We start from the raw sequence: 16,057 nt of genomic DNA on the forward strand, positions 1-16,057 counted from the left end.
GTGTTAATTTGTTGTCTCTTGGTCATAAAAATGGAGAAGTGTTTGTTGGTTTAATTAATATGCCACCAGAGAAATCTTTCTCTACCGGTTTAAATACTCCTCATAGGAAATAATTAGGGGAAAATATTTGTCTTGATGTCCCCTACAACCTCCCAGAGTTTGTCGGTTTAAATACTTTTCACCCTGCATGATGCCACTGTGGCACAACCACAAAGGAAGGATTTAATGTGAGGGTGGTAGGCAGTGGAAGGTTACGTATGTGAGTAAGAAAAGTAAGTAGTATTCGTTGTGAAGTTGTACATTTATTGTTTAATACAGAGCACATTTGTGTCCGTCCTCTTAAGCTGAAGATCGCAGAATTTTGTTCCTGCAGACGTGCGGCCCGCGGCGTTGGCAGCTCCTCGCGGGTGTCGGTGTGAGCCTGCTGGAGAGGCGGCAGGCAGAGCCAGGCGGGATGGCAGCCAGAGCGGCTCCAGGGGCCACGCAGGCGGCGGCTGTCAGGACTCTAGTGGCCGGCGGAGCGCCTAGTCTCCGACTTCTGCAACACGCAACACACACAGCGCAGCACAGCACGGGGGCGCCTCCAGCACGATGTTGACTCTCTGGCCGCTACTGCCACACCTAAGATCTGCCAGCGTCACTCGAAAAGGCGGACCATGTCGGTAGCTGCCTTGCTCACGTGACCAGCGGCAGGGCCATGTTCTGAGTTACACTGACAAGGAAAGGGCCTCAGTCAGGGCAAACCGATTCGACCCATTTTTGCTGGTTGCCTAACCTGAAATAAAAGAGTCTACCAAAACAGAATGGTAACTCGCCGGGCAACTGGAGAAATACGTACTCCTACTATAACCGTAGCTCACAGCGTACGCGCAATACGGCAGGCACATACCCTAACTGACAGCACGTTGGTAAACAGGCAGCACGGCACAGTGCCAGCGTAATTTGGTAATTCGAGATGTGAATTTCAATTTCAATTGATAGTATGACTGACATAGTTGTCCACAGTTACTAATCATTCGAGTTTGCAACTCATTTAATACCCACAATAATCATCAGTTGCCTTTGCAGTACCGCTAAAACTTAACAAATGAAGGTGAAACTGAATTACACTGCTGGCCATTAAAATTGCTGCACCACGAAGATGATGTGCTACAGACGCGAAATTTAACCGACAGGAAGAAGATGCTGTGATATGCAAATGATTAGCTTCACACAAAGTTGGCGACACCTACAACGTGCTGACATGAGGAAAGTTTCCCACCGATTTCTCATACACAAACAGCAGTCGGCCGGCGTTTCCTGGTGAAACATTGTCGTGACGCCTCGTGTAAGGAGGGGATATGCATACCACCACGTTTCCGACTTTGATAAACGTCGGATTGTAGCCTATTGCGATTGCGGTTTATAGTATCGCGACATTGCTGCTCGCGTTGGTCGACATCTAATGACTGTTAGCAGAATATGGAATCGGTAGATTCAGGAGGGTAATACAGAACGCCGTGCTGGACCCCAACGGCATCGTATCACTAGCAGTCGAGATGACAGACATCTTTATTAGCATGGCTGTAACGGATCTTGCACCCACGTCTCGATCCCTGTGTCAACATATAAGGACGTTTTGCAAGACAACAACCATCTGCACGAACAGTTCGACGACGTTTGCAGCAGCAACGACTATTAGCTCGGAGACTATGGCTGCGGTTACCCTTGACGCTGCATCACAGACAGGAGCGCCTGCGATGGTGTACTCAACGACGAACCTGGGTGCACGAATGGCAAAACGTCATTTTTTTCGGATGAATCCAGTTTCTGTTTACAGCGTCATGATGGTCGCACCCGTGTTTGGTGACATCCCTGTGAACGCACATTGGAAGGTGTATTCGTTATCGCCATACTGGCGTATCACCTGGCGTGATGGTATGGCGTGTCATTGGTTACACGTCTCGGTCACCTCTTGTAAACATTGACAGCACTTTGAACAGTGGACGTTACATTTCTTATGTGTTACGACCCGTGGCTCTACCCTTCATTCGATCCTTGCGAAACCTTACATTTCAGCAGGACAATGCACGATCGCATATTGGAGGTCCTGTACTGGCCTTTCTGGATACAGGAAATCTTCGACTGCTGCCCTGGCCAACACATTCTCCAGATCTCTCACTCATTGAAAACGTCTGGTCAATGGTGGCCGAGCAACTGGCTCTTCACAATACGCCAGTGTGAAGTGTAGTATCATGTTGAAGCTCCATAAGCAGCTGTACTTCTACACGCCACCCAAGCTCTGTTTGACTCAATGCCCAGGCATATGAAGGCCGTTATTACAGCCAGATGTGGTTGTGCTGGGTACTGATTTCTCAGGATCTATGCTTCCAAATTGCGTAAAATTGTAATCACATGTCAGTTCTAGTATAATATATTTGTCCAATGAATACCCGTTTATCATCTGCATTTCTTCTTGGTGTAGCAATTGTAATGGCTTATAGAGTAATTCTTTTGTGTTTTCTTCACATAAGCCTGCTAATAGCATCTGTCTTTGAGCAGATTCCAGAGTTTCACAGTAATCTGGTATCTACGTAGGTTGGGACTTAAATAGTGGCAACCATTTATTCACAACCGATACAAAAAGAGTTACATGTTTGCACCTGTTACTGATCTTCACAGTAGTCACCAGTGTTGTGTAGAACCCGTTGCCCAGCGATGTGCTAGGCGTAGTATACCGTTAGCAGAGCCGGTTCTGTTGATGGTGCGAATGGAGCGGTCTACTGCCTGTTGTATCCCTGGAGTAGTTCTGAAGCGACTGCCACGAAGTGGTTCCTTCATCTTCGGAATGAAATCAAAGTCACAAGGACGTAAGTCCGGGGAGTATGTTGGATGGTACAGTACTTCCCAGTCCCATCGACCGAACAGAGCAGCCACAGCTTGCACTGTATCCGTCCGCGCATTGTCGTGCTAAATGATGCGTGGGTTGTCCGCCCCGGTAGCCGAGTGGTCAACGCGACAGCCTGTCAATCCAAAGGGCCCGGGTTCGATTCCCGGCTGGGTCGTAGATTTTCTCCACTCAGTGACTGGGTGTTGTGATGTCCTAATCATCATCATTTCATCCCCATCGACGCGCAAGTCGCCGAAGTGGCGTCAAATCGAAAGACTCGCACCAGGCGAACGGTCTACCCGACGGGTGGCCCTCGTCACACGACATTTCACTTCATGGGTGGGTTGCGCAGAAAGGGTCGCCACTTCTTTGCAAAGCTGGTCGTTTTCGGAGCATCGCCTGCCTGCCGAGATTTTTGGGGAAGCCGTAGGACTTTGGAAGAATTTTAGGACGGAACGCAACATTTATGGTGGCTCTGATACGGTCTATGTTGAGACACAAAAGCACTTCTCTTATGTTAGCACAGGCCCCTGGTCGGACATGCTGTAACATTCGGCCCGTCCAAGTCATAAATGTGTTGTTCACTTCAGGCCTAAACGAAAGCTCAATACAGGCTGCCCGAAGTGACCATAGGAAAAATAATTTGGGAGCGTAACATCTCCACCGTGCATGGGATTTTAAGAGTCGCGCACTGGCTGCTTCTCCAACAGGGAAAAGAATATTATTAACTTTGGTTAGGATTGGCTAAAGGGTGGAGCAGAGTAGCTAGAGGGGTGACAGCGCTCATGGAGTCCTGTGATGGGCGCAAAATCGTCGTAGGGGTGGTTGTGTGGATGCTATTTTCGGGTTTATCAAGGTATGATGGGAAGTCTGAGAGGAGAAATTGGGCTTCTGATGCAGAATATGGTCTGGAGAGGAGATTCTGATCTTGAGTCTTAGTGTGGGCGGATTGCACCTTGAACACTCGCCCTGAGCGTGACTTCGCACTGTCGCTGATTGGGACTGCCGAGCCCGTGGTGAAGACTCGGCTCTCCGCCAGTTTAGACCTCAATCATGTCAGACGACTCACTGTGTCGTGAACATCCTTATTTGTATCAGGTCCGCCACCGTGGCATTTGAACCTCCTTGTGCTCACTGACGTATAAGTGATTCAAATTGGTCCATGGTGTGAGCGACGAACAGGGGTGTCACACGCTGGAAGCTTCTGAGATTACGGGGCTCCGTCAGAGAGTAATTGCGATCTGTCTAACATTTCGCCTGCCCGTGACTCTACGTATTTCGTGCCCACACATTGCAGGCAGGCGCCGTACATCGCTGCTCTCCAGAAGCGTGTTCCACGAGCGTCACCCGAGACAGTGCTACGCATTCAGAAAGGGATACAGTATTACTGCTCTATCTTGTTACGGCAAACAGAATCACAGTCTCGCCTCCTGTTCTCGGCTGCATCAACGTAGTATAACTTTGGTGTGGAATAAATCCATCAAAGCGTTAGGTAATTTCAGATTGCGTTATCCACATTTTGAACCAGTGCAAACAGATTGAACAGATAAGCCGTAGTCTTTGCCAACCAGACACCTCCGAGGCGAGTGCTAATCACTTGTTGCTTCTATTTGCGTTGCCAACAGTTCGTGATTTATTTGTCATCTCGCTTAACTTGTGCTGTTTATGCTATTTTATGATCAATAAAAGATTAATCCGATGTAGATATATTAATCACCCATCAATAACTCATTACAATAATGACATGGCCACCATTTCATTAAATTATTTCAGCATTCAAGCTTTATTTAAGATTATGATAACAGTGATAACCTCCTAAGCAGGCTACAACAGCAGCTACTGTCAGAGGGCAGAATCAATTCAGCAGATGCGTCGCTAAGTAGACAAGCGGAAGGCTTACAGATTAAACTGATTACTGTCAAGGTCTAAACTTACAGTCGCCTGTAGGCTTTTGAAATCGAACCACAAGGCTGCCGCAGCCTTGTGTAAGTGTACCTGCTTCGAACGTTTTTATGGCAAGTAGTTGTTCGAGGATAACTAAGGACACGTAACATAGTGTCTTAGAGAGCTGCTGTGCATTTACCAGAATTAAATTTTTATCATGTTAACTGAATCTTCAATCTGTTCTTGGCAGATTAACATTATAATAAAACTAAAAGTGCTAGTTTGCTTTTTTGTCCAGTATTACTTTTATTGTGTTAACCGGTTTTAGGCTAACAAGGCCATCTTCAGACTTTTACTGAGTATTGCCACCAAAGAAGTCAACATGTTTGTAAACAACAATGGAAGAGAAGTACCACATTTACATTGGAGCAGAAACGTATAGTAAGTAACATCTTTGATAGTGCGGTGGTAATGCAATGTAGAACAATAAATAAATAAAAATGGAATAAACAGGAAAAGCCTTCGACACAAAACAGGAACAGAAAGCTCACATAACAGTTTATACTAATAAACAAAAACAATAAAATAAAATAAAATTAGTAGTTGACGAGGCCACTTCAGGAGGTATAAAACATGGAGAGTGATACAAAAACCAATTAAAAGAAGAAAGACTTATCAATGTAACTACAGAATGTTTGAGGAACTTAAGTATTATTATTAAGATAAACAGAAATGAATAAATGGAGGAAAACGCATTTACTGTATGTTCCCTCACACTCCTCCACTTTCCTGCACTTATTCATTTCTGTTTATCTCAGTGATATAAGTTCTTTATATAGTGTGTAGTTTCACTGATAAGTCTTTCTTCTTGTAATTGGTTTGTGTATCATTCTCCATGTTTTATTCATCCTGAAGTAGCCTTGTCAAGTACTAATTTTATTTTATTTTATTGATTTTGTTTATTTTATAAATTGTTATGTAGTCTTGCTGTTACTGTTTTGTGTGAAAGTCTTTTCCTCTTTACTCCGTTTTTATTTACTTACTGTTCAACATTTTACTTTTTACATTGCGTTACCACCACGGTGTCAATGAACTTATTTACTGTACGTTTCTGCTTCAATCTAGATGTGTAACTTCTTTTCCAATGTTGTTTACATACAACACTCATTAAACTGTCTGCAGATGGCCTTGTTAAGCCGAAAACCGGTAAAATAAAATTTATCGCACATGTCATGAGACACAACACCGTCGTCAATAATATTCTTGAAGGGAAGTGCAGAGAAAGAAAAGAAGCTGACGGCGTAGGACGAGTATTTGGAAGCCGTCCAGAGGAATGTAGGATGTGACAGTAACATGGAACTGAAACGAACAGCCACTGACAAAAAAGAGTAGCATTTAGAATCTGTGCATCAGGCTCAACCGATAAACACTACATGTAATGAGCGAGTACATATGTAATCACAAAAAATGGGTTTACTTACTGTTTCTAAGGACGTTTCAACAACTTGTTCCCAGAAGTCACCCAACACGGCCGTCTGATTGCCTCTGAGCTGAAAAAAAAGTAATAAAGGTGTTGAAGCAGCAATAAAGTACGAACCCAACATCAACAGACGAGACAATGTCGCACAAGCATTCGTTATCTGAATCCGCAGTCACACGCTTCTACTGTTCCTATGATCTGCGTAATATAGATCAAAAACGTTGTCCTGCTCCACGAAAGTCAAACTGCAGTCGCTATGAACTAAGCTACATTACATCTTTTGTGAAAGGGCCGTATCACATTTAGAGTGAAATTAATTTTCGAGAGAAAATAAATACAAAAAATACGTTACAATCGGCCAGTAAAGGGACTACGACCGAATAGAATCCACGAAAAGAAAGTACGAATATTAACAGAGACAACATTTGGGACAACCTACGCTTCGCATTCACCACGTGTGACGTGAAGACCTTTTGATGCGAAGAAGTCCAGAAGACAATCGCAACAAAGAGAAATCTAAACAAAACTCTTGTGGCGCCCACTGACCAGTGTGAAACTTGTGAAGAGATGAATAGCCTGAAACACGGGTTTCTAGGTAGAGGGTATTTTATGGACTGGGTTATGGACTCAAAATTAGTTAGTGACATTGCAAACAGTAAACCCACCACCAATCATGTAGGTACTGTTAAGGTCAGAATAACGTTTCACCCAAGCTCCTAAAATAACATTAGAAATTCACTAAAAGGAAATACGGTGCATTTCGGCTTTTCCTACACTGGCAAACCTCATCGTCCACTCACTGCCTACTACCTGGACCGTCAGACTGACAGACTCATCAGGAAGTCGCAGTGCACTCAAGGCACACACAAGACACGGTAAGCAAACGTAACAACGTCGTACCTAGCAACTTCGCGGGAACTCTTCAAACCACGTTTATCTCATAAACGACTCACACTAGACTCCGGCAACGAAAACCACTGACTCTCCAATTCACACTACTTTTAGTCTGTTGGTCTCAATACGCATTGTTCCATTAACAAAAGAGTACCTTTGCACAAAAAATACGCCTTCTAAGAAGTATTGTTGTCTGTCTACTGGATAATAATACGAGCCCTTGATAGTCAGTTCACTCTGTGGAAACCGCGCGCCGGCACCGCACTCCATTATCCTTGTATGTACGGTGCAAGTTTAAGCGATACACCCTGTATATACACAGTTTGTTAATAAAGGCAGTAAACTCACTGCATGGCACCGCGGTCATTATAAATTTATTCGAAAAATGTCGTGCAGATCGCTCAATGTACTTTCAATTACTACGCCGTTTCGCCTACCCTCATCATCAGGTCTTATCTTGCAACTCGCACTGATAATTTCGATCCGAGACCTTGTAATAAATGAAAAGCCACTGAGGAACCTATACGGCATTTTTCGTAAAAACTAGACACAAAAATTACGAGTTTACTTTGATAAGAATAGTGAAAATTCGGTCATTTAATATCAGTCTGTAAAGTAACCAACCGAGCTGCATAGGCGATGAATGTCTCTTCAGTGACGGCGAAGAGAGTCCCAGAGGAGAAGAAGGAGAAGGCAGATTCACCTGGAAGCCTTCTTTTTGTGCACAAAGCAGCCCGGGTGAGGTGTGTCGGATGTTGTCACAGCAGGGAAGGGTATGCAAAGCCGTTTATTCTCAGTTTATACCTCAAGCGCCTCCAATGTTCTAAAGAAAACTAGCTACATCTCAAAAGTGCATCCAAGATGCAGGAAAGACCAGGCACTGTGGAAATAAAGCAAATACTCTTACAAAATTATAACTGAAACCTGGTGGAAAAGTGTCTTTATGAAACTAATATGATCACCTCATAATATGAATGGAATACGTAAAATGTTCGTAACTGAGACTGTGCAACTCGTGTGAAATGTGGACATTTTATTTTGCTGGCACAAGCGTAAAACTCAGATGTATGGTTCAAATGGCTCTGATCACTATGGGACTTAACGTCCGAGGTCATCAGTCCCCTAGAACTTAGAATTACTTAAACCTGTCTAACCTAAGGACATCACATACATCCATGCCCGAGTCACGATTCGAACCTGCGACCGTAGCGGTCGAGCAGTTCGAGACTGTAGCGCCTAGAACCGCTCGGCCACATCGGCCGGCTCAGATGTATGTTCAGATTATACTTCCTACATTCACTTTTAGTAGATTCTTTGATCGGTTGCTTAACACAAGGGGGATAAAAAATCAGCACTTTAATTTACTGCGTTACTGGAAGCTTTCACTGCACAGAAACGTTTGGCATCTTCAGTTGCAACGACAATAGTGACTAATGGCGAAATAGTATTAGAATTTCACTACAAACGAATCTGGATATAGTTTCTACTAGCATATATAGCCATTACATGTTATGGCTTTCTTCAAACTGGCACTGAAGTATACATGTCTCTCTCTCTCTCTCTCTCTCTCTCTCTCTCTCTCTCTCTCTGTGATGTGTGCGCGCGCGCGCGCACGTGCGTGTGCGTGTGTGTGTGTGTGTGTGTGTGTGTGTGTGTTTGTGTGTGTGTGTGTGTGTGTGTGTGTGTGTGTGTGCGTGCGTGTGAGTGTGGCGGGCAGGATGTGAGAACATAATTTTATTTGTAGAGGTAAATTGTTGTTTGTAGTTGTGGTCTTCAGTCCTGAGACTGGTTTGTTGCACCTCGCCATGCTTCTCTATTCAGTGCAAGCTCCTTCATTTCCCAGTAACTAATGTAACCTACATCCTTCTAAATCTGCTTAGTGTTTTCATCTCTTGGACTACCTCTACGATTATTACCCTCCACGCTCCCCTCCAATACTAACTTGGTCATCCCTTGATGCCTCAGAACGTGTCCTTCCAACCGATCGCTTCTTCTAGTCAGGTTGTGCTACAAATTCCTCTTCTCCCCAATTCTAATCAGTTGTTCCTCAATAGTTACGTGATCTACGCATCTAATCTTCAGCATTCTCCCATAGCATCACATTTCGAAACCTATTCTCTTCTTGTCTAAACTAATTATCGTCCATGTTTCACATCCATACATAGCTACACTTCATACAAATATTTTCAGAAAAGACTTCTTGACACTTAAATCAATACTCGATGTTAACAAATTTCTCTTCTTCAGAAACGTTTTCCTTGCCATTGCCAGTCTAAATTTTATATCCCCTCTACTTCGACCATCATCAGTTATTTTGCTCCCTAAATAGCAAGACTCATCTAATATTTTAAGTGTGTAATCTAATTACCTCAGCATCACCTGATTTAATTAGACTACATTCAATTATCCTCGTTTTGCTTTTGTTGATGTTCATCTTACGAGCGTTGGAACTTAAATATGGCAACTATTTATTCACACCCGATACATAAAGAGTTACACGTTTGCAGCTGTTACTGCCCTTCAAAGTAGTCACCAGCGTTGTGTACAATCCGTTGCCAGCGATGTGGAAAGTGTAGTAAACCGTTAGCAGAGCCTGTTCTGTTGATGGTGCAAATGGAGCGGTCTACTGCCTGTCGAATCTCTGGAACAGTTCTAAAGCGAATGCCACGAAGTGGTTCTTTCATTTTCGGAATCAAATCTAAGTCACAAGGACTGAAGTCCGGGGCGTATGGTGGGTGGTACAGTACTTCCCAGTCCCATCGACCGACCAGAGCAGCCACAGCTTGCGCTGTATGCGCCCACGCATTGTCGTGCAAAACGATGGGTGGGTTGCGCAGGAAGTGTCGCCGCTTCTTTAGCAAAGCTGGTCGCAGGTGATGCTCCAAAATCTAACAATAATACTGTGCATTGACGGTCTCCCGTGGAGAAACGTAATGCGATGCATGTCTGCCACAGTTTGCCGACCTTCGTTGAACCACCGCTCTGTAAGGCAATGCCGATCTCCCGCACGCCTCTTGAAGACCTTGATGACACTGTCGTGCTGTACGACCTCTGGCACATTCAGTCTTGATCCAACTCCACTGTTGCTGTTTCGAAAACACAGTGACACCGTTACGTTAGACCGCTCGCTCACAAGTGACTGTTTTTCCCTAGATTGTGCGCACACCGGTGACGTGGGATTGGCGAGTCCATTTGCTCGGATGTAAGGTAGATATGTCAGCAAAGTGTGCTTCAGCGACAATAGTAGATTCCACTGCATAGTGTCTCCACAGCAGAGTTGCCACTATTTAAGTTCCAACCTACATATATCCTTGTTTGAAGACTGTCCATTCTGTTCAACTGCTCTTCCAGGTCCTTTGCTGTCTCTGACATAATTACAATGTCATCGGCCAATCTCGAAGTTTTCATTTCTTCTCCATGGATTTTAATTCGCACTCCGAACTTTTCTTTTGTTTCCTTTACTGCTTGCTCAATATACAGATTGAATAATATCGGGGAGAGGCTACAACCCCGTCTCACTCCCTTCCTAACCACTGCTTCCATTTCGTGCCCCCCCCCCCCCCCCGACTCATAACTGTCATCTGGTTTCTGTACAAATTGTAAATAGCCTTTCGCTCCCTGTTTTTACTCCTGCCACCTTCATAATTAGAGATTATTCTATCCAACATTATCAAAAGCTTTCTCTAAGTCTACAAATGTTAGAAACGAAGTTTTGTCTTTCCTTAATCTTTCTTCTAAGATAAGTCGTAGGGTCAGTATTGCCTCATGTGTTCCATTATTTCTACGGAATCCAAACTGATCTTCCCTGAGGTCGGCTTCTACTAGTTTTTCCATTCGTCTGCAAAGAATTCGTGTTAGCATTTTGCAGCCGTGACTTATTAAACTGATAGTTCAGTAATTTTCACATCTGTCAACACCTGGTTTCTTTGGGATTGGAATTATTATATTCTTCTTGAAGTCTGAGGGTATTTCGCCCGCGTCACACAGCTTGCTCACCAGATTGTATAGTTTTCTCCTGGCTGGCTCTCTCAAGGCTATCAGTAGTTCTAATGGAATGTTGTCTACTCCCGGGGCCTTGTTTCGACTCAGGTCTTTCAGTGCTCTGTCAAGCTCATCACGCAGTATCACATCTCCTATTTCATCTCCATCTACATTCTCATTAATTTCTATAATATTGTCCTCAAGAACATCGCCCCTGTATAGACCCTCTATATACTCCTTCCACCTTTCTGCTTTCCCTTCTTTGGTTAGAACTGTGTTTCCCTATGAGCTCTTGATATTCATACAAGCGGTCCTCTTTTCTCCAAAGGCCTCTTTAATTTTCCTGTGGGCAGTATCTATGTCACCGCTAGTGATATCTGCCTCTACATCCATACATATGTCGTCTAGCCATCCCTGTTTAGCCATTTCGCACTTCCTGTCTATTTCATTTTTGAGTCGCTTGTATTCCTTTTTCCCTGCTTCATTTACTGCATTTTTATATTTTCTCCTGTCATCAATTAAATTCAACATCTCTTCTGTTGCCCAACGATTTCTAATAGCCCTCAACTTTTTAGCCTTCACTATTTAATCTCTCAAAGGTACCCATTCTTCTTGTATTGTATTTTTTTCCCTGTTCTTGTCAATCGTTCCCTAATACTCTCTCTGAAACTCTCTACAACCTCTGGTTCTTTCAGTTTATCCAAGTCCCGTCTCCTTAAATTCCCACCATTTTTGTAATTTCTTCAGTTTTAACCTACAGTTCATAATCAATAGATTGTGGTCTGCTCCTGGAAATGTTTTACAATTTAAAACCTGGTTCCTAAATCTCTGTCTTACCATTATAGAATCTATCTGAAACCTTCCAGTGTCTCCAGGCCTCTTCCACGTATACAACCTACTGTTATTATTTTTAAACCAAGTGTCAGCTATGATTAAGTTGCGCTCTGTGCAAAATTCTACCAGGCGGCTTCCTCTTTCATTCCTTACTCCCATTCCATATTCACCTACTCCGTTTCCTTCTCTTCCTTTCCCTTCTATCGAGTTCCAGTCACCCACGAGTACTAAATTTTCGTCTCCCTTCACTATTTGAATAATTTTTTCATCTTATCAATCTCTTCGTCATCTGCGGAGCTAGTTGGCATATAAACTTTTACTCCTGTGGTAGGCGTGGGCTTAGTATCTATCTTGGCCACAATAATGCGTTCACTATGCTGTTTGTAGTAGCTTCCTATGTTCCTATTTATTATTAAACCTACCCCTATTTGATTTTGTATTTATAACCCTTTATTCACCTGTCCAGGAGTCTTGTTCCTCCTACCACCGAACTTCACTAAATCCCACTGTATCTAACTTTAACGTATCTATTTCCCATTTTTAAAATTTTCTAACCTACCTGCCCGATTAAGGGAGCTGACATTCCACGTTCCGATTGGTAGAACGCCAGTTTTCGTTCTCCTGATAACAACGTCCTTTTGAGTAGTTCCCGCCAGGAGATCCGAATGGAGGACTATTTTACCTCCGGAATATTTTACCCAAGAGGACGCCATAGTCATTTAACCATACAGTGTAGCTGCATGCCCTCGGGAAAAATTACGGCCTTAGTTTCTCCATGCTTTCAGCCGTTCGCAGTACCAGCACAGCTAGGGCGTTTTGGTTAGTGTTACAAGGGCAGATCAGTCAATCATCCAAACTGTTGCCCCTGAAATTATTGAAAAGGCTGCTGCCCCTCTTCAGGAACCACACGTTTGTCTGGCCTCTCAACAGATACCCCTCCGTTCTGGTTGTACCTACGGTACGGCTATGTGTATCGCTGAGGCACGCAGGCCTCCCCACCAACGGCAATGTCCATGGTTCATTGGGGGAGGTACGTATTGAATGAGAATTAATATTAAAAATAACAAGGCTATTACTACAAAGGCAAACAAAGACAATCACAAGATTAGAATAGGATACAGTTCAACATGGAAAGAATTTGAAATACTTAGCAACCTCAATAAATAAGGATAAAATATTCAATCACTAAATAAAAACCAAAAGTGCTGTGTATGAGAAAGCATTGAATAGCAAATAGAAGATGTGATGTGGAAAACGGTAGACACAGAAAAAGTCTGGTCATATGTTTTGAGTGTAGAGTGGTTTTGTGTGGCATAGAAACGGGTACGGTATGGAAAGAAGATGGGAAAAGGCTGAAGTAGTCAGAGTTGAAAATTTGGAGCTGGATGGAAAACATAACTAGACAAAAATAGTAAAGAATGAACAAGTCTTAAGCACGTTGGTAATAACAGACAAATACTGCAGCATATTATTAAAGGAAATAAGAAGATTTTAGTGATGTCTCCAGAACATTTTACACTCCTGGAAATGGAAAAAAGAACACATTGACACCGGTGTGTCAGACCCACCATACTTGTTCCGGACACTGCGAGAGGGCTGTACAAGCAATGATCACATGCACGGCACAGCGGACACACCAGGAACCGCGGTGTTGGCCGTCGAATGGCACTAGCTGCGCAGCATTTGTGCACCGCCGCCGTCAGTGTCAGCCAGTTTGCCGTGGCATACGGAGCTCCATCGCAGTCTTTAACACCGGTAGCATGCCGCGGCAGCGTGGACGTGAACCGTATGTGCAGTTGACGAACTTTGAGCGAGGGCGTATAGTGGGCATGCGGGAGGCCGGGTGGACGTACCGCCGATTTGCTCAACACGTGGGGCGTGAGGTCTCCACAGTACATCGATGTTGTCGCCAGTGGTCGGCGGAAGGTGCACGTGGCCGTCGACCTGGGACCGGACCGCAGCGACGCACGGATGCACGCCAAGACCGTAGCATCCTACGCAGTGCCGTAGCGGACCGCACCGCCACTTCCCAGCAAATTAGGGACACTGTTGCTCCTGGGGTATCGGCGAGGACCATTCGCAACCGTCTCCATGAAGCTGGGCTACGGTCCCGCACACCGTTAGGCCGTCTTCCGCTCACGCCCCAACATCGTGCAGCCTGCCTCCAGTGGTGTCGCGACAGGCGTGAATGGAGGGACAAATGGAGTCGCTTCTGCCTTGGTGCCAATGATGGTCGTATCCGTGTTTGGCGCCGTGCAGGTGAGCGCCACAATCAGGACTGCATACGACCGAGGCACACAGGGCCAACACCCGGCATCATGGTGTGGGGAGCGATCTCCTACACTGGCCGTACACCGCTGGTGATCGTCGAGGGGACACTGAATAGTGCACTGTACAGCCAAACCGTCATCGAACCCATCGTTCTACCATTCCTAGACCGGCAAGGGAACTTGCTGTTCCAACAGGACAATGCACGTCCGCATGTATCCCGTGCCACCCAACGTGCTCTAGAAGGTGTATGTCAACGACCCTGGGCAGCAAGATCTCCGGATCTGTCCCCCATTGAGCATGTTTGGGACTGGATGAAACGTCGTCTCACGCGGTCTGCACGTCCAGCACGAACGCTGGTGCAACTGAGGCGCCAGGTGGAAATGGCATGTCAAGCCGTTCCACAGGACTACATCCAGCATCTCTACGATCGTCTCCATGGGAGAATAGCAGCCTGCATTGCTGCGAAAGGTGGATATACACTGTACTAGTGCCGACATTGTGCATGCTCTGTTGCCTGTGTCTATGTGCCTGTGGTTCTGTCAGTGTGATCGTGTGATGTATCTGACCCCAGGAATGTGTCAATAAGGTTTCCCTTCCTGGGACAATGAATTCACGGTGTTCTTATTTCAATTTCCATCAGTGTACGTGCAAGTTATTTAGTTTAGCTAAACAGATACGTTAACAGTTATCGTTTCAATTTTGTAAATTTCAAAAGCAACAGTAGTTTAAGGAGTTATATCTTGTTCACATAAAGTGTGACTGGAACTGAGCTGAACACAACGTGTGTATCGTTCGACTCACCCCGTTCAGGGTGACTGTCGGAACAAAGGTGAGCGCAGGACTGAGGTCGCTGGTAACGTTCCCGTACGCTCTCAGGAGTTCACTGCCGGCCTGACCGTTTGCGCAGTCTGAAATGGTTGGAAACGACAGGCCCAACTCGCCAGCACACTGCAAGCATTGGAGGAAAGAAAAAAAAGACACATATAAGTATTTCTGTAAAAATATTATAATGGACAATTTACTTAGCTATACAAATACACAGTTACCCAGCTAACACTGCAAGACAGTCGTGTGCTGCGAGAATAGCTTTAAAAAGTGCGTAAAGTTACACTTCAGTAGATATAATACACAAAAATTCTTCAAATTTTAAAGTTACTGAGGACAAATCGAAGGCGGCGTTGCAGGCCCGTTTGCCATTCACTATATTCACGCATATGATTTTGTGTCAGGAGCAGTAGACAAAGTTGTGACACACGGGGAACTCGAAACGCTGAAAAATCGCAGTGAAATCCAGAAAGACGTGCAGAGGCTCTACTGTTGCGTCTGGTGGGGATCTCAGGAGGAATGACCACCTAAAACTACTTGCAGTAGAGGCGGGTGCCGGGCCGAGATTCATCAGTGGAATCCTGATTGAAAACAGTTCATACATGCAAGAGGTAGCTTGCAAAACCCGCATGCAGTCCATTCGTGAACTTTGTGCTTTGGTACGACTAAAGCAGGAGAGGCTACAGCGTCGACCACTGACGGCTTCGTTCAGCCTACGTGTCGACGGCGAGTGGCAGGCGGTGAAAGACAGGGGCGTTGCTCATTGCGCAGAGGCTAACCGCCTAGACCTTACACTCTAGCAAGAGTCGGGGAACATACGTAAACCTCGTGAAATAATCACGTTTTTGAATCGGCGTAACTCAATCTCATGCAGCCATATGGAGGTTTGCCAACAGGCGCTCTTCCTCTGAACCCTTGGCAATGGGAGGGGAATGGTGGAGCGGAGTAAGTACCCTGAGCCACACAGCATAAAGTGGCTTACCGAGTATATATACACACTGAGGTGACAAAAGTCATAG

The 16,057-nt window shown here is 44.8% G+C and overlaps 1 protein-coding gene across 2 annotated transcripts in view; it reads right to left on the reverse strand.

Moving 5' to 3' along the window:
* Positions 1 to 282: 282 nt before the first annotated feature.
* Positions 283 to 16,057, reverse strand: part of LOC126292228 (GILT-like protein 1) — a 56,067-nt gene continuing 40,292 nt past the window's right edge. For both annotated transcript variants that reach the window (XM_049986100.1, XM_049986101.1), the window contains exons 4-6: positions 15,015 to 15,161; positions 6,235 to 6,303; positions 283 to 538 (exon numbers count right to left, since the gene is read on the reverse strand). In XM_049986100.1, the coding sequence (XP_049842057.1) occupies positions 506 to 538; positions 6,235 to 6,303; positions 15,015 to 15,161 (249 nt within the window). In that variant the 3' untranslated portion in view covers positions 283 to 505. The remainder of the gene's footprint in view (positions 539 to 6,234; positions 6,304 to 15,014; positions 15,162 to 16,057) is intronic.

The sequence above is a fragment of the Schistocerca gregaria genome, chromosome 9 (assembly GCF_023897955.1).
Source record: "Schistocerca gregaria isolate iqSchGreg1 chromosome 9, iqSchGreg1.2, whole genome shotgun sequence".
In the NCBI taxonomy this organism is placed as follows: Eukaryota; Metazoa; Arthropoda; class Insecta; order Orthoptera; family Acrididae; genus Schistocerca; species Schistocerca gregaria.